The sequence below is a fragment of the Brachyhypopomus gauderio genome, chromosome 1, assembly GCF_052324685.1.
Source record: "Brachyhypopomus gauderio isolate BG-103 chromosome 1, BGAUD_0.2, whole genome shotgun sequence".
In the NCBI taxonomy this organism is placed as follows: Eukaryota; Metazoa; Chordata; class Actinopteri; order Gymnotiformes; family Hypopomidae; genus Brachyhypopomus; species Brachyhypopomus gauderio.
In genome coordinates, this window is record NC_135211.1 from 50376720 (window position 1) to 50402030 (window position 25311).

Genomic DNA, 25311 nt, shown 5'->3' on the forward strand with positions numbered 1-25311 from the left:
TACGAGTGCTCCGTGTTCACTTCAAAAAATAAAAAGAAAACTAAAATCCGCAATTGGATTCCTGTCTTCCTGGTTGGAACGTTACAGTATTACCATCAAATAACTATCAAACATCAAAGACTGGGTAAATACATACTCAATACTCAATACTCATTCAGTACAGATATTTAAATAAAAACATTCTCAAAAGAAGTTTGTACATGAAACCTCCCAATCTGAAACTCTTCTATCTGTCACAATCTCATATCTATCATGTGATTCAGTATCTAACACAATCTCTGTAGGTTAGACTGTGCACATTTGCTTACCAACTTCAGTAAAAGGCACTGGTGACCACAATGTTCAGAACTTTTCCTGCACTGCTATTGGTTATTCATTTCAGTGCCAGCATACTTAAAAATATTAAAGTACACTGTGTTTTCAGCTCATCTTTAAATGGACAGCAACCATTTCCTGTAGCTGCTTATGGAAATACAACCCCTGTCAGCGGTTATGAGACCACTTAAAGGATGAGAGAGAGTGAGAGTTACTATAAATTCAAGGAATACCTTTGCTAAAACTAAGTACAGTAAGTACTGTAGAGTTTAAGCAACAGATAATATCACTGTTAATTAATAATTACACTATATATGATGTGTCACACCACAGAAAAACGTCCCCTGTGACTTCTTCCTGTCAGTGGCATAAAACCACACCCACAGAATCATTTTTAGAGCTGAATAGTGTTGTGTGCTCACAAGTTATTCAGCACAAACTAAGACTAACAGCATCACAGAAGAATGGAGATTATGGAGGATGTTTATGAAGATTCAGCAATTACTATATTATTATATAGCAGAGTAGATTCAGACAACAATTTATATGATGACATTGCAAAGGAAACTCTCAAGATCAGAAGTGGCAAGGAGCGCTCCAGTGAATTAGACTCAGAGAAACACACACACATTCCGAACAAACATGTTCATCTCCAGAACACTGAGAAGGTCCATATAGCAGATCCTCAGTATAGAGGTAAGATCAAATTTATATGGAGATTTTCCACTGACCAGTGAATCATGTAGACATATCAGTGTCAGTTGTAACAGGGTGGAGATTGGTTAATGGCTTATTTGAAACTTAATCTGTAATGGGGTCATGTACTTGTGATAATGGTGCATGTTAAGATCTTTGAAAAACATGCTGGGGACTTTTTTTATTGTGATTTATTCAGTTAAACTGAGCTCACAGACTAAAGAGATATCAGGGTTGTAAAGAAGGCAGAAGGGAGGAACTATATGTGATGCTATGAATATTCAAAGTTAAGGCATTTCCCTCCAGTTGGAAACAAAAATAATTAAACAACTAAGACACAGAAGCATGCCAAGGATAGAAAAAAGCTAAATTACATACATTGAGAAGTGTTTACATCTCCTGTGGGTTCATCATTTAGGAATAAAGAAGAATTGGTATGTCAGCATACATTAGTTCAGGCATTTCAGTGGTGTTCACTCTTCCAGAGCTTTGATGACAGGGCTTCCTTAACTCGCCATACTGGAGCTGAGGAGGTAATCAACTTAGTAGTAACAATTACAAGATTAATAGGCTCACATATACATTACGCTAATAGGAATAACACAGATACAGATACTGCTGGGCTCCATGATCTAATGATCCTGTATTGTTTATCTATAACTAGCTATTTTTGGTCTTGAAGAGCTGTTTCCTCTAGGAGGAGTCCAGTATCGGAATATAGAGTTATAAGAATCATGGTCAATTTGGCATTCTTGGATATACGTCTGTGAGTTCCAATGCTTTATGGTTAGAAATGGACCAAGCTAAGTAACAAAGTCCATAAACAGGAGCCCTCTGTCATGGTGGAAGCCATAATTCCTTATACCAAGGCCCTGGTGAGTGCGATAAGAAGGGTCTTCTCACACCTGTGGGCCCAGTTTGTGGGTTTTGGAAGTGATCACAGGTCATCTATGTGGAATGTTGAAACTGCAAGAATAAGTATGAATAGTCTTTCTCCACTACACTTAAATGTGACGTATTCATACAGCAAAGTGAGAAACTGAAGTACTTGTAGGACAGGGGTGTCCAAAGTGCTGCCTGCGGTCACATGTTCTGGCCCGCAGCCTCTGTCCACACTTGTTCACCTCACCAAATCTGGCCCTCACAGCAAAAGTGTGGACAAGCCTCGCCTTGGAGCAATATCATCTCATCTACAAAGTAGTAGACCACACTAACCACAGAACAGGGCTGCCAAGTACTGAAGCTTATTCAGTTTCACACTGTCACTGAAAACATTAGCACAGTAACTCTGCTTGAGGAGTTTAATGGTGTGTAATAATAAACCTCCTTTCCTATGTTGTAGTTATAATCTGAAGAAATTACATTACACTGGGTAATTATTTTAAGTTGATATTGCCAGTTGTGATTGTCACCCCAATCGGAATTTGTCTTCTGCATTTAATCCATCCATACAGTGAGCACACACGCAAACACACACACACACACACACACACACACACACACACACACACACACACACACACACACACACACACACACATACACACTAGTGAACACTAGGGGGCTGGGTGTACAAAGGGAGTATATTAGCGTATTGTAGTTGTAAAAAGTTGTGAATCTATCTAATCCATCTAACTTCAGTGCAGTTTATGTTCAGCTTTTATATATATGTTATTAACAGATACTTTTATCCAAAGCGACTTACAATTATGAATAAATACTATTTCAGTAATTGAGGCTTAAGGGTTGTTGCTCAGGGGCCCAACAGTGATGGTGCTTAACCTGTCAACCTGTAAGGAATGCCACCTGATCTCCACCTAACCAGCCTCACCTGACGCTCATCACCACACCCCCTTGTGTCTCTACTTAAACGCCCACATTCCACTTCCTAGTCGCGAAGTATTGCCGACTCATGCCGCGTACCAAGCCTTTCTATTGCCTGTCTGCTCTCCTGTGTTCCGACCCTCGCTTACATCCCCGACCTTGTCTCCTGCCTAGTCCCTCTGTACCTCCTGACTTCTGCTCCCCCGGTATGACCCTGGACTGTCCTGACCACGCCAAGAAAACGCAGCTGCTACTTGTCCTAGTGCTCGTCATTCACCTGCCTGTTTCTGTACCAGCGTCTCATTTCAATAAAAGCGGTGTTCTTCCGCATTTGGATCCCTCTCTGCCTGTTCAATACGTTACACAACCTTCTGAACTAGTATAGAGTTATATTAGGTTCTGTAGGTCCCACAGATATACACACCGTTTGTGGTCTGAGATCCATGTGAAGTCTTGACTACTCCTCCCAGTTCAACATGTGAAACACTGCAATGTATTTATTTAATTCTTAAAAATATGATGTATCTTCAGAAACCAACAGTCCAGGGAGCAGATGCTACAGACTGACTGCAGTGTGTCTGGGGCTGCTGTGTGTTCTCCTGCTGACTGCCATACTAGTACTACAGACCAGGTACAACAGCCTGACGGCAGAGAGAGACCAGCTACAGACCAGAAACAATAGTCTGAGTGCAGAGAGAGACCAGCTACAGAAAGAGAGAGAAGAACTCCAAAGAAAGTTTTCTGAAATGGGTAAGTGATCATTTACAGACTATTACAATCTTAAGCACTCAGGAAAATTGTGTATAATGCTGTTCATTATGGTAGCAACTGCTTAAAATGTGTCACCATGGCACCAAACCTCTTTATCTGCTTTTCTCTACATGTAATTCAACACAGTAATATTGGAGGTGAAGCTCTGTGCTGCTCTTCCTGTATGTTCACATATAGAAACTTCAGTGTGTTAATGTGATTATCATCACCATGTTGGAACATTTTTTAATTGATTTGGGCACCACTGGAGGTGCAACAGAGTGGAACATGTACCTGAACTTTCCATTAAAAACAAAAAAAAAAACCCTATAGCTGAATTTCACTGTAATAATCAATGTACTGTAAAAATATTTATTTGCATTAATGACATAGTGTTACATGGCAGAACAGAACAAATTCTCATGGCAATTTATTATCAAAGCAAAAATAATGTGTCCAAGCCAGAGAGGCAAACACGTTATGATGATGAGTGAACTTCCAGCAACACATGAAGTAACACATTAACAATAATTAACTAATGTTAAATAAACATGTAACAGTTGCAGCTTGTCGTGGAAATTTCCTAATAAATGGATGAGGACTCAGACGTGGTTAAATGATTAATTTATTACAAAAATATAAATATATATAAATAGGACAAAGACAGATACAAGACAGACACAGACATGAGAGTCTCATTCAAGCATGACAACTCTGAAGGCAGGGGGGCGCTCCCCCTGCTTATATACAACCTTAAACACAATTCAGCAGTTCTAACAGCAGGTTATCTTTAGCACAGCATGTTCCAAAACATAAGCGTCCAGCAGGCTACTTTGTCTCACATGTGTGTATCTCCTAATATGGACTTCCCTAGAGCTAGCGGAAGCAACTGATGTATCAGTTGAACACAGAGAAAGCTAAATGACCCAAGACTAGTAGCCTAGTGACTACCAGTTAACAGAGTGTTCTTACCCTCAGCACTCTCCCTGACCTGGGTCACATATAGCACACATGCATAATATGAACGAAACATGGTTACACTGAATCACACTACTTCATTATTGTAGTCCTTCTGCTTAGTCAGAATGGACATGTCCAAAATCATAAAGTTCATAATGATCTCTTATAATAACTAAACATGATCTAATCAATGATAATTAGTCAATAATCAATAATTTCTCTCACACTTCCCCCCTTTGATTCTGTGTAATCATTAAAAAGGAGAGAATAAATCATTAATTTCATCATAGAATATCAACTTAAAACAGGCCCTGGAGTCAGTTAAGCTGCTCAGGGCCATCGGGCACAACCCAGCCAGTCGCCAGGTCGTCTCAGACATCTTCCTTAAACAGACGTCCCAAGGAGTCTGCTATCTCAGGCTCCTTTAAGTCGTCGTGCAAGGCCATCTGAAAATGCTGACGCATAAGGCCAGTAAGCCACGACGAACAGCAAGACATAATACAAGGCACTAAACACAACAACAGCTAAATGATTATTACAATTGGTAAAATCATAGTCAGCATCCAATGTCCCCATGGGCCTAGACATGAAGTGATCCACCCAAACCAGGTTCTTGAACCTCGGCCTTCATGTGATCAATTAAATCAGTAATATTATCATAGTAATCTGGATTGCTGAAACAACATGAAACATTGATTTTCTTACACACACCTCCTTCCTTTGCAAAGAGGAGATCTAAAGCTAATCTATTCTGAACCTATACTTGTCTAATTTCTTTCACTTCTTTGTTTAATAGGTCCAGGGCAGTCTCAGAAGCCAAAGTCAGAACTTGCCATACAAGTCCATTGATCTTATTCATTGTTACTGCAGTTCCTCCTCTGAGGAACACTGACCCCCGTTGTATGATCTCTCAGGTAGAGCAGAGTAGGTTTTCTCTCTGCATGCCCACATCATCGCCCAATCTGTTACTGGGTTCACAATGCCATGACAGGAGGTGAAACTCCATTTTGCAGAGGAGTTATTTAGTCTAATGGTGCATGTTGATCCGTCTCTGGCTGTTGCTACCAGATCAACCTGGCACTTGGTGTGCTCTATCCAAAGATGGCCTTTCAAGGCCCCCTCTGAGCATAGACACCACTCTCCCTCAACAGGGGTGGTGTCAAATGTCATGTTGCGAATGCCGGCTCATGACACCTTGTCATTTGAGTCGTAGTCGTTTATTTCCTATGATCCATACTTGCAACATCATCACCTACCCAATCAGGAACCTTACCACTGTGAATGATGGTGTGAGACATGTTGTAGAATTGACCTGTTAACCTATCAATCTCGCATATGGGTCTGTTAATTAACATTGTAGCCATTTCGTAAGTGATTGGTGTTGGAGTTCACGGCATGTGGAAAGGATGGCAAACCAGACAGGGCTGGTTTGGTTTCACTGCAGTAGCAGTGACATTGGACATTACACATGCTTTCTTTCCCTCACACCTCTCCTCCGGTGTGGGGGAGATGACAGTTGCCCCTCCTGTTGAGAAAAGCATCATGTAAAAAACAACAGCATAACATTCATTCTGGCGGCTGCTCTGGAGCTCTTTTGCAGTGGGTGTGGTGTGTCCACGTGGCTCGGCCACTGGTCTTTACAGCTGTGTTGGTTGTTAGCAGCACGTGGATCTCTGATCAGCACCCAGTCTCCAGGCTGGAACTCGTGCAATGGATTCTCTGACACCTCTGACAGCTTTGACCTGCTCAGACAAAACAGAGACAAACTTGTGCAGGATAACATATTAATGGCTCAACAAGTGTGTGTGTGTGTGTGTGTGTGTCCCATTCCGGCGGCACTACTCCCATGTTTGGAGGCCTTCCAAACACAATCTCAAAGGCTGATAAGCCTGTGCGAGCTTGGGGCAGAGTGCTGCTCTGCCACAAAACCAGAGGCAGACATTTCAATCCTGTTTCCTGAGTTAATTTCCTTTAAAATTTAGTTAATTTAGCTCCTTTAGCCCTTCGTGTACGAAGGGAGTGCCATTGTCACTCGACACCCTCCTGGGTAACACCCATAGTGGAATTATTTCCCTTAGTAGCATCTTTGCCACCGTATCTGAATTCTGCTTTGTGGTGGGGAAGGCCTCCGTCCATTTGCTAGACATACATACACACAAGCCTGTATTTCAGCAGGTGTTAGTTCAACAAGATCAATTTGCCAGTGTTGAAAGAGTTCGGTCGGCGGCAGGTGTCCGGCGGGTGCATGTTTAGGTCTGTTATATCCCTGTGGTGGGATACCAGACATTGTGTATAAAAATTTTGGGTGAGTGTGGTTATTCTTAGTGCATGCTAGTGCATGCTACTATCCCCCCTTTGCTCATTGTGACTCCTACCATGAGCAATTTCAATCAGTCCTCTCATGTAGGCTGTAGGGACACACGGCTTACCTGTCCAGACTCCCCCCATTGTTTTGCACCCCCCCTTTTGCCCATCTCTGTTTGTCTTACATTGTGGCTTGTGTTTGTATTGCTCTGGTTGTTAAGGGTGTGTCTTCTCTGTTACTGTGATCCGTTAGCATCATTTGTGTGTTTGGAGCCTGCAAAACTGTGTTGGGCTGTGGAGTCTGTGAAGGCATTGCCTTTTGCTACTGTGTCGCCTGTTCTGGTGTGTGCGGCACATTTGATGATTGCAGTTGTGAGATTAGTTGGTGCTTTATCTTTGACCTTGAGCTGGTAAGGAATGGTGAGCTCAGCTGCTTGGCAGAATAATGTGGCAGGGGTGTTATTGTTTACAAAACCTTTTTTTTTTTTTCCTTTAAAATTCGAGAAACAGCATGTTTGACCCAAAGGGCGAGTTGAGCGTACCCCACTATATCTCTGAATGCTACCAGTGCCCGCACCCCGGCTGCCCCGGGGTCTAGTTTTCCTGAAAAGTAGGCTACTGGCCTCTGTCTGTCACTGTGGGCTTGAGTCAAAACACTGGTCCTTTAACGCCAACACTCCCCACACACATACGAACACTGAACACGCACATCAATTCTGAACTTCTATTTCAGAATTTAAAACTCAGAAACTCAGAACTTTTATTTCAGACTCATTTGTTCAAACGGGCTTATTCTCTTTAACAAATGTTATTTTTATCTCTGTTTGTTGTGTCAGAATTTCAATACATACTAGGTCATGACCCAGGAAGTGCACTTTTTTCAGCAATATTGCAATTTTGCTTAGGAACCTTGTGGCCTTCCCTTGCTAGGTGATGTAGCAATGCCACTATGGCCCTCTTTGCATACTTCTCATGTGTTTACACAGAGTATCAGAACATCTACGTAGTGCAACAGTGCAATGCCCTCTGGAAGTTTCAGAGAGGCCAGACTGTCTCGCAGCGCTGCATTGTAAATGGTGGGTGATGTGTGTGTTTTTTTACTTCAAAGGAAAATGCCAACCAGTACTGGCTATCTGGATGCACTGAAAATGCATTTGCTAGGACCACTACACTGAACCACTGGCTATCTGGGGGAATCTGGGAAAGAATATTGTGAGGATTTGGCACTTTTGGGGCTCTAACGTGTACTGCTGCATTGACAGCCAGCAAATCCTGCACAAACCGCCATTCTTCCCGCCCTGGTTTCTTAACTGGAAAAATTGGAGTGGGCACGGGTGAGTTAGGGCACAGTACGATCACTCCAGCTTGCCTAAGTGATTGGAAAAACTGGCCTAATTTCCTTTGAGCGCCTCAGGCTTCAAAGGGTATTGATGTTGTTTTGGCCTATAGTCAGATTTTGGGGTGATGTGTATGGGCTCACACCCCCTGTATGAGCCCCAACATCGCTCTTACCTGGTGCCCATAATGTTGCAGGAACAGTTCTGAGTTCCTCTTCCTCTCATTTTTTTTTTTTTTTCCCTGAGAGGGTAAGGGAGGCAGCTAAAAAAATACCAAGGGGGTTAATCAGTTCCACTCCCCGCCTGCAGGGGAGCCAGCACGGCGCCGGCTGCATCCACGCCCTCCTGCTAGGGCTAAACATGGTGTTCCTGCCAGGAACTCTCTCCCAATCGGTAATGTCAGACATCTCTGTCATCCATTCACCGATGTCCTGCCATTGAGGCTCCTCGCACACGTTTGCTAGTGACACGTGTGGTTTAGATCGAGGAAATGAGAACAGGTCTTCCTGTTCTAATGGGGTTTGCACCATTGCCGCAGCCCACACGCAATCCCACACAATAGCAGTGACAACCAAACAATCATGTTTTCCAACCTTAAATTTATCCTCAAAACCTCTATCGGGGCCTCACTCACATGCAGCGTGCAGTGCAGTGACCCCTACGGTCTCAACATCAAATCACCTGGCAACAAACTACACACTTCACACATGAAGTGTTCCCAACACTCTCCTCCTGCACTCTGCAGCTCATAAGCAGACAGTGGAACTCCTGCTGATAACTGAACCCCAACACAGCTAACTCCCACTCCATAAACAACCCCTCAGGCCTGCTACTCAGGCCCAATTTACACATTAAGTCACAACCCATAGCAGTTAAATTAAATTAAATTAAAAATTCATGTTCAAATGTATTATTTCATTTACATCGGAGAGGCTCTTTTTTTTTCTTTGAATGGGTGGCACCACTATAAACCTAAAACTTTTATTTTAGTGCCGTTTACAGTCAGTGTTATTTTAGGCAGGCCCTGCGGCCCTACACTAATCTTCTGCAAGCATTGATAAATTAAATTAAATAATTTAAACCAGTTACTTTCCTTTTTGTCGTCTTCCAGTGGTCCTGTACCGTCCAGCCTCTCCGCTGCCCGTCAATCTCTGAAAGTTCTGTTTCTCTGCTCAGCATTTTCTTCATTTTCAAGACAATCTCTTGCAAAGTGTCATAGTTGTCCACAGTTGTAACATTCACCACCTCTCCTCTGGGGTAATTCTCTCATCCCCATCCACCTCGTCTTCTTCCTCTGCCTCTGACGCGGCCCCTCCCGCGTTCCCTGTACCATGGTCTCAGCTTGCTTCTGGATTTTCTTGTTCACTCTCCATGCCAGCTGTGCCTCGTGATGCTTGGCATGATCTTCTATGGTTTTCAGGGTGGCGTTGTTGTACCCGGTGCACTGGGCTCTGATGATGTCTTTTCTCATGCTTACCTTGTTTGACTGGATGACAAGACTGAACAAAATCTGTTAGTTTTTCGCCGAAGCGCTTACCTCCCATCTCTGTCGGTTTACCCAGGCCCACCGCCGCCTTCATGATGTCATCTCCTGTCCAGTGACGGTGGACCATGATGACTCCTTCAGGGCCTGCAACCTCGACCATTGGGAAGGTCGTTGCGCACCCTGGGGTGGTCAGTTCAAGCATCACCTGACCCTTTCTTTCTGTGGCACGGCTTCTTGTGTGTGCTGCCACGGGTGAAGCTGGCGGCGGGGGTGGTGGTGGCTGCGGTGGCGGTGGTGGCGTTGGGGAGGTGGCGCTTCCCATCGTCCGGCTGGCGCATTCCATCGCCTGGCGGGCACACTCAATCGCCTGGCGGATGTCATCATATGGGACTAGTGGCCCTGGGTGCAGCGGCAGCTGTTGGGCTTGTGGGAGTGCGGGAGGCAGAGGTTGTGGTTGTGATACCGGAACTGATGGCACTGGAGCTCGCAGTGCAAGTGTGGCAGACAGAGTTTGCTGTCGTGGTGGCGCCAGAGCTGGTGGCGCTGGAACTGGCGGTGGAGGTGGGGGAGGCAGGGGTAGCGGCTGTGGGTGCATCTGAGCGTGGCGCAATTGCTGAGCCGGGTTGGCTGGCGCAGATCTCGGTGGGGCAGCATCGAGGTCTGGTCGGCTACAACAACATACTGAGAGACTTTGTTAGTACACTTTTTTTAATCCCTACCTGTCGTGCTTGCCTTTTCTCGGCTTCTTCAAGCCAACATTTAGCTTTTTCTTCCATATCTGCTTTATGTTTAACAAAATACTTGCGAGTTTTTCTCTATCTGCGACCTTGGGCTCTGTTTTTATTCTCTCAACTAGTCGGCGCAGATAGTCTACACTCAATGTTCCCTTTGAACCAAACCCATAATGCTAAAAAACCCACATGTCGAGTTACATCTTCTAAATAATCTCTGGTCATTTGGTAATTTACACTTATAATTATTATTATTATTATTATGCTATGAGCCTCCGATGCTTTACTCTTATTATGTATTCCAGAGGTGGGACCAAGTCAGTGTTTTGCAAGTCTCAAGTAAGTCCAAGTCTTTATACCTCAAGTCCCGAGTCAAGTCTCAAGCAAAGACACTCAAGTCAAGTCAAGTCTCGAGTCAAGACAGGCAACAGTCAAGTCAAGTCCCAAGTCTGAAACTTGGAATTTCAAGTCCTTTCGAGTCTTTTTTTTTTTTTACCAATGTTGCAGGTATATTTTAAATGTAAATAAATTTAAATTGTAAATTCTTTTTTAAATCCGTATTCTCCTCAAATCTTGATAAAACATGTGCAACTGAAAACACGAAGTATAAAAAAAAATTAAAATTACACCTCTTTATTGCACAGTTCAATTTGTTAAACTTAGCTGCAAAAATATTCATACTTTAAACTACAATTTTCCAGAAATAAATATTCTGTGAAAAAGTCATAAGTAGAACTCCATGTTCAAATAAAAAGTGCTGATATTTTCACAGTACAATACAAAGAACCATAACAGCATTTTCCCTCTTTTCTCTTATCTGGTTTCTTGGAGAACATGTGTGAGTGACACAAGACAAACAAATATAAGAACTGAACAATTAACAGGAATCTGCAACTTTAGACATTTCAGTAAACTATTCTGCATTGCATTTGCTGGCCAAAAGTCTGTATGTCATTTGTGCACGATGAATGATGTCCCCATAGCTGAAAACTCGCTCCACTTTTGTCAATATATTTTTTTCTCGACGTAGATGTCTTCAAATACACAATCCATGCTGAGATAGAACTGGATATTATGATGGTGACAGAGAGAGGCTCTCTTCCCTGAGTTCAGATACAGAACCCAGGGTTGCCAACCCTCACGCATTGAGCGTGAGACACACACGCTTCACACGCTCTCACGCCACACATCCGATTTCTCACGCCGGAAAAAAATCTAGTTTATTTACCTCTGATCCACATCTATGATTCAATGAGTTACTAGTTCGCTCTGGCACCAACCACTGGCGATCGATCGATCGCGATATAATACTTAATTTGTGTCCATTATACACCCCGCCCGGTAAAAATTTACGTTCGCCAACCCCCCATTTGATTGGTTGTGCTGCAGCTCATGCACACACACACGTACAGAGTGTGGAAAAGCAGAGGACCGGTCTGCGTCAGAAGGACGGAAATGAAATTAATGGGGCGCACTTTATAAATATTAATATGCGTTTTAAAATTTAGATTTGGGGTAAAAAAAAATCAAGTCTTTGCAAGTAAACAGGTTCAAGTCCAATTCAAGTCCCAAGTTATTGGTGTAAAAGTCCAAGTCAAGTCTAAGTCTCTGAATATTTTTTCAAGTCAAGTCAAAAGTCTTAATATTAATGACTCGAGTCTGACTCGAGTCCAAGTCATGTGACTCGAGTCCCCACCTCTGATGTATTCTACCCAAATGATGTTTACCCATAATTCTAGATAATCCCAGAGATGACGGGAAGATTGGAAGATGGCGCCGGTGTGTTTGGCTGCTCGTCCCTCTCGCCTAAATTTACCATAGCCATAGTGACTGTTTACCTAATTTTGGCTTTTATAGCACCTACTGCATTATCTGCTCTCTCCTATGATCGGGAGACACTTCTTTTAATTCGATCCATTATGATGGAAGCGTACAGTGAAAATCTCAGAGAAAACTGCCCTTTCAGTTCATGGCGTTACACCTCCTTACCTGTCAGCGTCTGTGGCCTTCACTGCGGCAATGCTCAGAGGAAAAGATGCCGGAGAAAGCGTGGAAATCGAGGAGGAATTCGGGTGAGGACTGGGAGATTACTTGGACAATCATCGGAGATCCACAGCGCGCCTCTGACTTTCAAACTTGAAGGCGATCGCCATATCTCCCGACGCTCCATGGAGTGCAGATACTCCGGCCTCATTCAGCTGCTCCCCGCTTCCTCGCCGGCTCAGTTTCGCCTTACGGGGCGATTGCACGTAAGAAGTGGAGGGATTAACCACCAGAATCTTCATCACTTGGATCTTCAGCCGCCGATACATTTTAAGCCCATTCTGGTAAAGATGGCTCTTATTAATGCGCGATCAGTCTCAAACAAAACTTTCATTCTGAACGATTTTATTAAGTCACGTGATTTGGACTTTCTATTTGTGACTGAATCGTGGCTCACGCCAGGTGATTCATCTGCTCTGAATGAACTGACTCCTCTGAACTTTTCATTCCTGAACACGCCACGGAAGGCTGGCAGAGGTGGAGGACTGCTGTCCTTGTTTAACTCTCGCTTCAAATGCCAGGTAATGCCCGTGGAAATGTGCTCAAGCTTTGAGGTCCAGATGTTTAAAGTGGAATTACCATCTCCGCTACTTTGTGTTCTTCTCTATCGTCCTCCCAAAAGCAATACTAACTTCATACAGGAATTTTCAGACTTCTTATCTTTAATTGTTCCAACCACGGATTCCCTTTTGATCCTTGGGGATTTCAATACTCACGTCTGTTGCCCCGCTAAACCGTTGGTAACAGAATTTCAAAACTTACTGGACTCATTTAACCTTCTTCAGTCTGTTACTAGTCCTACTCATCAGCATGGACACACTCTTGATCTTGTGCTTTCATCAGGCTTCTCTGTATGTAATGTGGAAGTGCAGGATTTCTGTCTTTCAGATCATAAACCAGTTGTTTTTACCTCAACCTTTTCATTATCATCACCTAAAGTGCATAATAACTCGTACTATTCTCGTACAATAAATCAGTCCACTTCCCATTTGTTCACTGATGCCTTTTTAGCATCACCCTTTCACTCTGCCAATGAACCCTCTTCTTTAAAACTGAACTTAGAAGACCTCACTAATACCTTTAATTCAACATGCTCAGATATCCTGGATGATTTAGCTCCACTTAGACTTAGAAAGCCCAAAGCTAAAAAACAGCCCTGGTTTAACACTGAAACACACTCACTTAGACTACTGTGCAGGAAAGCAGAGCGAAACTGGAAAAAAGATAAGCTCCAAGTTTCATACGAAATTTTTAGGGATTCTTTGGTCAAGTTCCAGCTTTCTGTGAAGTCGGCCAGAGCTAAATACTTTTCAAATTTAGTCTCTACTCACTCAAACAATCCTAGGGTTCTTTTTAATACGATAAACTCGATTTTAACACCGGCTGATACCTCTTATATTAAAGAGTCTCCAGAATCATGTGAGAAATTCCGTAGCTATTTTTCTGACAAAATTCAAGCTATCAGATCAACCATTCCCTTATTGGACAATGCGATCCTTGAGAATCCTACCTGCTCTGCTTCTTTGTCAGAGTTCAACCAAATCTCTTTGTCCCTGTTGACTAAGATTGTGTCTAGTATGAAGCCGGCCACATCTATACTGGACACCCTTCCAACACGCCTTTTTAAAGAAGTCTGGAACACTATCGGATCTAGTGTATGCGCTATTATAAATTCTAGCCTCTTAAGTGGACTGGTTCCTTTGTGTTTCAAGCACTCAGTTGTTCAGCCTCTTATTAAAAAACCTAATTTGGACCCAGCTGCCTTGTCTAGTTATAGACCCATCTCAAAATTGCCACTCACATCTAAAATCCTGGAAAAGGTTGTTTGTAATCAACTTTCTTTCTATTTAGCAGAGAATAATATCTTGGACAAGTTTCAATCAGGCTTCCGAGCTCATCACAGCACAGAATCAGCCTTACTTAAATTAACGAATGATATCCTCCTAAATTTGGACCGTAATTCATGTGTCGTTTTAGTCATGCTGGACCTTAGCGCCGCTTTTGACACTGTCGATCACGATATTTTAATAAAGCGTCTTAACACGGTGGCAGGGGTCCAGGGGAAAGCACTAGCTTGGTTTTCTTCCTACCTAAAAGATCGCTCTTTTGCTGTCCAATTGGGTAAGTCAGTGTCATTATCATCTCCCATTGCTACTGGTTTGCCACAGGGTTCCATCTTAGGCCCCATTCTCTTTTCACTTTATTTAGTTCCTTTAGGTTTAATTTAAAAAAAATATGAAATCTCGTATCATTGCTATGCTGATGATACTCAGTTATACTTACCACTGAAACCGGGGGATACGCACTCTCTAAACATCTTGTCAGCGTGTATGAGGGAAGTCAAACTATGGCTAACTAAAAACTTTCTTAAGCTCAATGAGGACAAAACAGAGGTTGTCCTGTTTGGCAAGCCTGGTAACATTGAATCCTTCAAAAATAATCTGAGTTGTCATTTTCAAAATTTATCTCATTGTGTGAAAAACCTTGGAGTTATTTTTGACCCAGCACTTAAATTTGAAAAGCAAATCAACTCCGTTGTAAAATCAAGTTTTTTCCAATTACGCCAAATTGCTAAACTTAAACTGATTTTGTCATTTAAGGATCTCGAGACTGTTATTCATGCTTTTATCACAACACGCCTTGACTATTGTAATTCCCTGTACATGGGGGTAAATCAGTCTTCTCTGGCCCGTCTGCAACTCGTTCAAAATGCAGCTGCTAGACTCCTTACCGGAACAAAAAAACGTGACCATATTTCTCCAGTCCTGGCTTCATTACACTGGCTTCCTATCAGGTACAGGATCCATTTTAAAATCCTACTGTTTGTTTTTAAGGCTCTTCATGGTGTGGCCCCGCGGTACATTTCTGATTTGATTAGTCCATATAATGCAAACAGGTCTCTTCGGTCTTCTAACAAACTACTGCTTAAAATTCCCACCTCACGTTTAAAACATAAGGGTGATAGGGCTTTCTCTGTTGCTGCCCCAACTTTGTGGAACTCTTTGCCCTATGAAATTAGATCAGTGTCTTCAATAGAGCAGTTTAAATCGTGCCTTAAGACCTATCTTTTTTCACTTGCTCATGACTGCAAGTGATACGTCAATCAGTTCAATAATGTGGTTTATGGTCTATGGCCTTCTTAGTGATTTATCTTATATTTTTTATTAGATTTTATTGTAGGTTCAATTTTATGTATGTATATGTGTGTGTATGTATATATGTATGTATATACGGTATGTACATATATGTATGTATGTGTATATGTGTGTGTATGTATGTGTATGTATAGGTATATATATATGTATGTATATGGGTGTGTGTATGGATACTGTGTATACTTTTTTAATCTGTTGTACAGCACTTTTGGTTAGCCTTGGCTATTTTAAAATGTGCTTTATAAATAAATTGAATTGAATTGAATTGAATGACCCTTCACACTTTTTTTTTTTTTTTTTTGTGAGGGGTCCAAAAAAAAATCCCAAATCAATTAAACACGTCAGAAAAAGTCCTCAAAATTTAGATCCGCTACTGCATACCAACGTAACAAACAGTTCCACCCGCCCCTATCGGATATCTCTGCCGCTCCGGAGCTAGCCAACACCGTATTACGTCTAATCAGTGCGCTTCTGCCCAGCTGGATCTCTGGCCAGACTGACGGGCGCTAGGCTAAGTCCTATCTCGCGTGGGCGATATCGCAGTATCCCCACCTTATAGACTTTATATTCTCAGGCGATACCTCTCTGTATCCCTGTAGGCGATACCTCTCTGTATCCCTGTAGGCGATATCTCACTATATCCCTATCGTATAAACAGAGATCATCCGGCGGGCAGACACTGGCGGATATTTAACACTTAACCCTGATGAGATCCGGGCGTGGTCTACCTTCTTGGGGTCCAACTGGGTGTGGGGGACCCATTGCATTTTTTGTTAAAATAATCAACAGATTTAGCCCAATTGCAAGTAAAATAAACAATACATATGTTAAATTAGTTTGCTCTCATTTATTTATTAGTTACTTTTTTATTAAAATGTAACACAATAAGGAAATGAATCATAAATCATGCTGGCTGACAGGCTGGTCCTATGGCTAGCTGCTCACGGGCTGGTGCTAACGGATCTGGCTGCTGCTCATCCTCCTTTTCATTATCACTATCAGACTCTGATATTCCAGAAATGTGATCCTGAAATTTCTTCTTCTGAATCACCATCAAAATCCTCTGTCTCTTCCAATATCAGCTGTAAGGCAGTCTGAATTGAGAATCGCTTTGCCATCTTTTATAGCATTTTTAGCATTTTTAGCATTTATAGCATCATGTCCCCATGATTGGATGAAACACACACACACACACACACACACACACACACACGCACACACACACACACATACACACACACACACACACACACACACAGGTCCAGAGAGGAGGGAGGGATAATGAGGGCTGAGAGAAAAGATGCTTCTTTCAGATCTCACCCCTTTGTCTCTATAGAGATTCTTCGTCTGCTGTCTGACAATATGCAATCAACCCCTGATGTGACAACCATCAAAAGTGTTGATGGTTGCTCACCTTTGCATGCCAAACTCCTCTGTCCTTTGTTTGTATATCCTTTAAAGTCATACAGAGGACTATCAACTACCCAACCCAATGTTGATTGCCCACTTTGACTAGCCCAGGGCCCAGTGGACCCTGGACCCTGTATGTAATACAAATGTGAAGGGGGGGGTACGGGGGGGTGGTCATTGAAGATATTTTCTGATTTATGTTGCTCACGGAAAATGAGCCAAGGACCAATGAATCTCAGTTTGAAAAAAAAAAAATTGTAGAATTTTTTTAAGCTGATTTTTTAAAAATGGGTCCCACAGACCCTTGGACCATATAAGGGTTAAAAACAAAAAAATTCCTAGAATTTTATAAACTGAAAATTCCCACTCACTGCGGTTTGTTAGATCGGGCGGAGAACACCACCGGAGACTGGCGGTGACATCACTCCCTGGATAGGTACTTTCCCTTTGCTCGTGGGGTTCCCACTTTGCCCAGCCCAGCCAGGGATCTCATCCCCCGGGGAGCGTCCTCGAAGATCAGTCACCGCCTTTCCGGGGTGCCTCTCGCCGATCCTGTTCGTGACGCCAAATTGTCGTGGAAATTTCCTAATAAATGGATGAGGACTCAGACGTGGTTAAATGATTAATTTATTACAAAAATATAAATATATATAAATAGGACAAAGACAGATACAAGACAGACATGAGAGTCTCATTCAAGCATGACAACTCTGAAGGCAGGGGGGCGCTCCCCCTGCTTATATACAACCTTAAACACAATTCAGCAGTTCTAACAGCAGGTTATCTTTAGCACAGCATGTTCCAAAACATAAGCGTCCAGCAGGCTACTTTGTCTCACATGTGTGTATCTCCTAATATGGACTTCCCTAGAGTTAGCGGAAGCAACTGATGTATCAGTTGAACACAGAGAAAGCTAAATGACCCAAGACTAGTAGCCTAGTGACTACCAGTTAACAGAGTGTTCTTACCCTCAGCACTCTCCCTGACCTGGGTCACATATAGCACACATGCATAATATGAACGAAACATGGTTACACTGAATCACACTACTTCATTATTGTAGTCCTTCTGCTTAGTCAGAATGGACATGTCCAAAATCATAAAGTTCATAATGATCTCTTATAATAACTAAACATGACCTAATCAATGATAATTAGTCAATAATCAATAATTTCTCTCACAAGCTCCTGTTTTGGCTCTTTGTTGCTCCCACCTTCTTAGAGCTTTAGTGTTTTAGTTTGGAGCAAAAGGGACTAAAAAGCTAAAACAGTATGGACACACTTCAGTTCCTAAGCTGATAGATTCTGGATATTTTCAAGTTACCCATTACTTATGTACAGGGGCATAACAGCAAATTCTGGGCCCTGTATACTCTCAATGTCAGTGGGCCCCTAAACGAGATACATGAGCAAAATGGGCCCCTCTCCCTACTCGGGCCCTGGGTAGTCAGGTCCACTTTTCCCCCCTCTACCACACCCATGCTTATGTTTGTAAATCAGTACAATGTAATATATTCCTTTAAGGTCGCACCAAAGAAGGTGGGAACAACAAAGCGCCAAAACAGGAGCCACAACTGTTACATGTTTACTTAACATTAGTTAATTATTGTTAATGTGTTACTCCATGTGTTGTTCATGTTAACTAATGCATTACTTCACGTTAGTAAGTAAACACTTAATGTAAAGTGTTACCCAAACATTTTTACCTTTCTTGAAGAAATGTCCTGAGTTCTTGTTTACAAACTCATTCATTATATAATTTTCTGGAAATAAAATCCAAAGGAGAGGCATGTAGACAAGGCTGGAGATACTTCAACTCCAGTATGTATTACATCTCTACTGAAGAGAAGAACTGGAGTGAGAGCAGACAGGACTGCAGAGAGAGAGGAGCAGACCTGGTGATCATAAACAGCAGACAGGAACAGGTGAGGGGAGGGGGGGCACAGAGAGATCTGATTTTAGACTTTCTATCATACCATGTTATCACAATGACAGGAGTTCATCAGACAAACCCTCGGCAGTATTTATGCTTGGATTGGCTTGACTGATGTTGAAAGAGAGGGAACTTGGAAATGGGTAGATGGAACAGGACTGACTACTGGGTAAGAGACCACTGAACTGAACGTATGATGGAGCTAATATCTCTTGCTCCTCATTACATTACATACTGTGTTACAACACAGGTGATGTTTTCATTCTCTCTTTCAGATACTGGGATACAAAGGAACCAAACAGTTTTTCAGGGGATGAGGACTGTGTCATAACTGGCCAGCTTGGTTCGGACTCTGTGCTTAAATGGGCAGATTGTCCTTGTAATGACCATTTTATTTGGATCTGTGAGAAAATTTTAAAGTGACGAAGAGCAACTATAGCAACCTTAATTTAAACATGGATCCATAGAAATGTAATAAAAAGTGACATGTGTTTGTGTGTAATCTTGTGCAGTGTTTTTCAAACTTTTTTTCTGGTGACCCACATTTTGTCCATGATTTTTCACGCGACCCAGCCAAGTTGTTGACGGGGGGGGAAGTTTAAGTATTATATCGCGATCGATCGCCAATAAATTTTTATAATTTATTTAAAAATGTATTAAAAAACATTTATTTTTTAGCGACCCTTTTTTTTGGCTCGCGACCCATCCAAGGGTCGCGACCCATAGTTTGAAAAACCCTGATCTAGTGAATACTGCAGCACCTCATTAACATAATTAGGTTAGTTAGCTAGTTATAAGATAGCTAACCTAACTAGCGCTTACTGATAGCTCAAGCTGGTGGGTTTTCTGTGCGTTATATTTGCAATTTACCTTGATTTGTTTCTTCAAGTTCAAAGGTAAATTTTTGAAGGCCAATATTCCACACTCTTTAGGAAGGCAGAGTAGGCACTTCATCCTATAGGAATTGACTTTCACTCTGGCAAATGAAAACATTGTCTCTAGGTAGGGCCGGGGGTGGTCTCCTTCCTCATCCTCACCGCCACGATCACCTGTGGGTGTGGAAGGTCCTGAAAGTGGTGAAGGAGGTGTTGCTGGCTCTTCCATCTCTTATCAGACTCAAGCTAGGTTTATACTTGATGCGTCGTGACCAGCACGAGGGTCCACATGGCAAAAATGATGCAATCGTGTTGCAAGGTCGTGCAACTCTCGATTTTAGTAACTTCGCATGTGCCGTCATGTTTGCAGGGTTCATATACCTTTACAAGGTGGAATTCAAGCATATGTATGGCACTTGCAAGATCCATTTTCAATATTTTCAAGCACCTTAAGCTTAATTAAGTAACATTTTTATACAAATACACATAAACTCAAAATGATTCAAGGCTTACGAAGCTCAAGTGTTCAGTGAAGGCAGGCAGCAGAATGGTGAGACGCGACCGGAGAATGCGCTGCTTTCATGAGCCTGATCGCTTGATCCTCTGGCAGTGATGATATCGGTTTGATCCCTAGATATGTTTATAATTGTAACGAGTGTGGTTGAAATTCTGTAAACCTCAAATGGTGAGCACAATAAAAGTCAGAAGCAGTTGAGTAAGTAATAAAGTAAAATGAATTTATTAAGCAAGTATGGATTAATCCAGAGTTCTCAGTTAACAGACACACAAAAGTGTTTGCAAAAGAGAGCTAATTCCCCTCTCGGAACTTTTATACTAATAATTCATAAGCACACAAGGTGTTCAGGAGTTGAACATGAGGTGATTAAATGAATATGAGAAACTTGACATTTCACACATGATTGGACAAATGTATATTGGCCCCTCCCCTCATGCCCCATCCACGCTTGGCGGGCAGATGGGAGTTTTAGTTACTCAAAAGTGTTCTGAGGACAGAACAAAAAATGATTGGTTTGGAGAGATAACCAATCACATTGTAGAGGAGGTGGGAGCGAAAAAGGCGGGAGTGCCCCCAAAAAATCCAAAAACGACGGGACCAAAAACAACAAAGAACTGTCACTATGAGATTTCGACTGTGCGCCTGAGAAATTTACCAAAAGGTCAGCATTTTTCATTTCGATTTGTTTTAATTGCTTATTTGGGCTCATATCGATGAGTTAGGTTGAACCAAGTAAGGTAACCTTTATAAGGCTAGCAAGCTAAACGCTAGCTAGCTACTTTTTAACCTCAATTAACAATAGTTTCACTAATGTTAGCTATTTTAATTATGTCTGAACGCCAATATTTACAGACTAATAAAAACATAGTTAGCTAGCTTGATTTAGTAGATGTAGTTAGGGAATTAGCATGTAACACTTGCATTTTAGTGCTTAGCTAGCTTCCTAGCTAGATTTCTTATTTGTTATTGACAGTGAAAAATCCCAGTGTTGACTCGCCAATAGCTTTTCTATCTATTTTTAATATGCGTTAGCGGCGTTTTTTTTTTTTTTTTTTTGCTAAACAAGCCAGATAAATGTAGCATGTAGTGTAGTGCTGCTCTTAAGGCAGGAGAAATGTACCGTATAGTGTAGTGCTGCTCAGGAGATATGTAGCGTGTAGTGTAGTGCTGCTCTTAAGGCAGGATAAATGTACAGTATAGTGTAGTGCTGCTCTTAAGGCAGAGGATGTATATTGTATTGTATAGAATATTTAGAATAGGTCTTTGAATGTTACTTTATTTTAATTTATTCTTTTAATTTGTTTAAGGAAAGAAATGGAGAATATTTGGGTTGAAGGTGTCAAATGAAATCTGAAGAAGTTTACAGATCCTGAGATTATCCAAGAAGTTATTTTGGAAGAGGAGAACAACTTTATGCAGTCTTATATAAAAAAATTGGAAGAGGAAACTCAGAGCTACTTAAAATCTCCTGTATGTACTCGAAAGGGCTACTACTATTATGCCTGTGAGAAATCCAATAAAGCAACTGGAAATAGCAAAGGAAAAACAACCAAAACTACGGCTAACTCTTGCAGGGCATATGTCTCTTTCAGAATAATCAAAGATGCTGGATTCACAGGTACTGCGTTTTCGACTTTCACCAGGCAAAGAGGTAAAGGGAAATGTTATATGAAATACATTTTAAATAAATTATGATCAGATGGCTAATTGGGACTTTTATCAGTCCCATTATATTTTGAAAAGACAAAAGTAAGTGCATTTATTTACAAGGTTGAAGTCTTAGCATTCCTGGAAACCCATATATTTTGTACTATCAATATAACGAAATACTGATAATTATAGATGTGTTGGTATTTTAGGTACCTGGTCACTTCAGATGAACTGCAGAGGAGATGCTCCCTACCAGAGAGCTACTCTGCAAACACTGTAGTGGCTTATCTAAGGAAGGCCAAGGGACAGAAAAGAAACATTGAAGAGAAGTTGGCAGAGTTGGGGGTTAAGCCCACAAAGCGCACAAAGTTAACTAGTAGTGTAGTGCTGCTGTTAAGGCAGGAAACAAAATATAACGAAGATCTTCTAGAGGTTGGACAAAGTTCGAACTAATGCCCGGTTCACACTACACAATTTTAGGCTGGTTTTTCAGTCGGCGACTGTTTTTTGTAGATCGCTGACAGAAACTGTGGTCGGAGACAAATCGGCGATCACTCGGCGCTCGCTCAGTCGTGTAGTGTGAACTGCTGAAAGACGCTCGCCGAGCCGTCGCCGAGTGGTCGCCGACTCATCGCAGACGACCGGCAGATATCTAGCATGTTTAATATCTAGCAGTCGGCGACTGAGAGTCAGAAGCAGCGTCTAGCTACAGCCAATGGGAACAGCGTCTAGCCACAGCCAATGGGAACGCGGAGAGAGAACCGCGGCACCGCTGAAGATATCTCTGAAGAATGTAAAAAACTTTCAAGAATGCTTTCAAAACAGTAACCCAGCAAACACACAAAATCCTCACCTTTCTTACAACTTTACTACAACACTGTGTTTAAGTTATTGTGACAGCACTTGAGAAATAGTGCGATTGATTATATCTATGTCCACTGCAACGGAGAGATGAAATAATTCTGGCAACTTGGGACTATGGAGTGTTTAAACGGTAAAATAATAATAATAATAATAATGAAAATGTGGAGTACATGTATTGTTTTTTTCTTCTACGTGGTGTTGCTGGTTCTCGCGAGAGTTTCGTTTTCGTGTTCTCGTGTTTTTTGGATGGCAGCCAGATGAGTCAGCGATTCCCCAGTCGTGTAATTTGTGAGCCCGCGTCGCCGATCAGCAGTGATGGCTTAGTTACCTTGAAAAAGTAATCCGATTACTGATTACTCCTTTAAAAAGTAACTTAGTTACGTTACTGATTACTTGATTTTAAAAGTAACTATGTTAGATTACAAGTTACTTTAGTAGTTACATTCAGCAGCAAAATTAATTTTTCCAATACTCACTTTATTGGAAGTGTAACGCCAGGTGTAGGAGGCAGGCACCACGACGTTGAAGGTGAACATACAACGTTTATTTAACAAATCAAATCAAATCAAATCAAAGTTTATTTGTATAGCGCTTTTCACAACACATGTTGTCACAAAGCGCTTTACAGGATTTAAAAGGTTAACAATACTATGGGTCCAGAACCCTAATGAGCAAGCCAAAGGCGACAGTGGCGAGGAAAAACTCCCTATGATGGTGGGGAATAGGAAGAAACCTCGGGAGAACCAAGACTCAAAAGGGAACCCATCCTCCATTGGGCGGCCCGTTAACACACAAATTACACAAAATACAGACAAATACACAAGCCACACACAAATCACACAATCAGACTAAGTAAAGGTAAAAATGAAAGTTCTGGGTTTTGATATTGTCATTGTAAATGTCTGTTGATGAACGCCAGGCTTTCATTCCATGTCGGAGCAGCGATGCTGGTATTGTAGGCTCCGACTGCAGTGTTACTCTCCAGGTGAACCTTGGAGAAAAGATACGAGATGTAGTAAATATGTAACAAATTAATCAAAGGCCAAACTAAACAGATGAGTCTTTAATCGAGTTTTAAACATTGAGACTGTGTCTGAGTCCCGAATAGAGGCAGGAAGATTATTCCACAATTGTGGAGCTTTAAAAGAAAAGGCTCTTCCACCTGCTGTGATCTTTTTGATCCTAGGAACAGTTAATAACCCTGCGTCCTGTGAGCGAAGTGAACGCGCTGGGTTATATTGTTCAATAAGTTCACTAAGATAGTCTGGAGCTAAGCCATGCAGCGTTTTATATGTTAATAAAAGTATTTTATAGTCAATACGGAATCTAATTGGCAGCCAGTGTAATGACGATAGTACGGGACTAATGTGATCAAACTTTTTAGTTTTTGTTAAAACTCGTGCTGCTGCGTTCTGAACCAGCTGGAGTTTGTTTATCGATTTACCAGAACATCCAGCTAAGAGACTGTTGCAATAGTCTAAACGAGAGGATATGAATGCATGGATTAGTTTTTCTGCATCACTAGTATTTAATATGTTTCTAATTTTGGCAATGTTGCGCAAGTGAAAGAACGCTACCCTAGTTATATTATTAATATGTGTATTGAACGAGAGATCTGGGTATATTGTGACGCCCAAATCGTGACGTGAAGCTCCGGGCGGAGCGCGAGCAGCACACAATTCACACTCGCGCAGACACGAAACTTTAGACAAAGACGAGCACAAGACACTGCGCGAACGCACATTAAATAGGTGAATCACACAGACCCACGTGACCTCGAGACAAGGCACAGGTGATACTAACGAACACGCTCACAAACGCCCCACACCCACGGAAGTACAAACATGGACATAACGACACGCAGACAGCGTAGCGGCACGCCCACAGGCAAGGGTCCGGAGCTGTTCCGTAACAGGAAGTGCATTTTTAACAGTAACAATGTATTGAAGCAGGTTTGGTAACCGAGGTAGAAACTGCTTAATCCAAAAATCCCGAGGAGGGAAACTTTATTGATAATGCAACTGAACAACAGCACTGTTCGCGCTCTCACCTCTTCCACACTAGCCTACTGCACCGCTGTCGCGCGCAGGCACCGCGACCCCCTTGAGTGTCACTTAAAGGGCTAAGACTCCTTGAGTGGCCAAGTGCCTGTCCGTTAGGGAATTCACCGTGAGGAGTAGTAGTCGCTACAGTATCTCCTGACAATACGTTTGTGTAGCTGCACGGTATTATTTGTAAATTTATTTGAAAAAGTAATACAAGCTAACTATTCAGTCAGACAGCTACTTGTTGTGAAACGAAATACAATTGGGTCATTCCAGGATTTTGGTACATTTCCTGTCCCACCACTTAAATTTCAAATGTACATATCCAAAATATCTAAATGACTTTTTTTTTAAACATTGTACTTGTTAAAAGACAAACTGTAAAATTTGGTGGAAAAATAAGCGCCTTAGATATTA

At 41.9% G+C, this 25311-nt stretch overlaps 1 protein-coding gene across 1 annotated transcript in view; it reads left to right on the forward strand.

Annotated features, from left to right (window-relative positions):
• Positions 1-779: 779 nt before the first annotated feature.
• The window catches only part of LOC143526051 (uncharacterized), a 37261-nt gene continuing 12729 nt past the window's right edge, over positions 780-25311 (forward strand). Inside the window, exons 1-5 of the mRNA XM_077020634.1 lie at positions 780-1011; positions 3367-3585; positions 18811-18935; positions 19006-19112; positions 19219-19362. Of these exons, the coding sequence (XP_076876749.1) occupies positions 780-1011; positions 3367-3585; positions 18811-18935; positions 19006-19112; positions 19219-19362 (827 nt within the window). The remainder of the gene's footprint in view (positions 1012-3366; positions 3586-18810; positions 18936-19005; positions 19113-19218; positions 19363-25311) is intronic.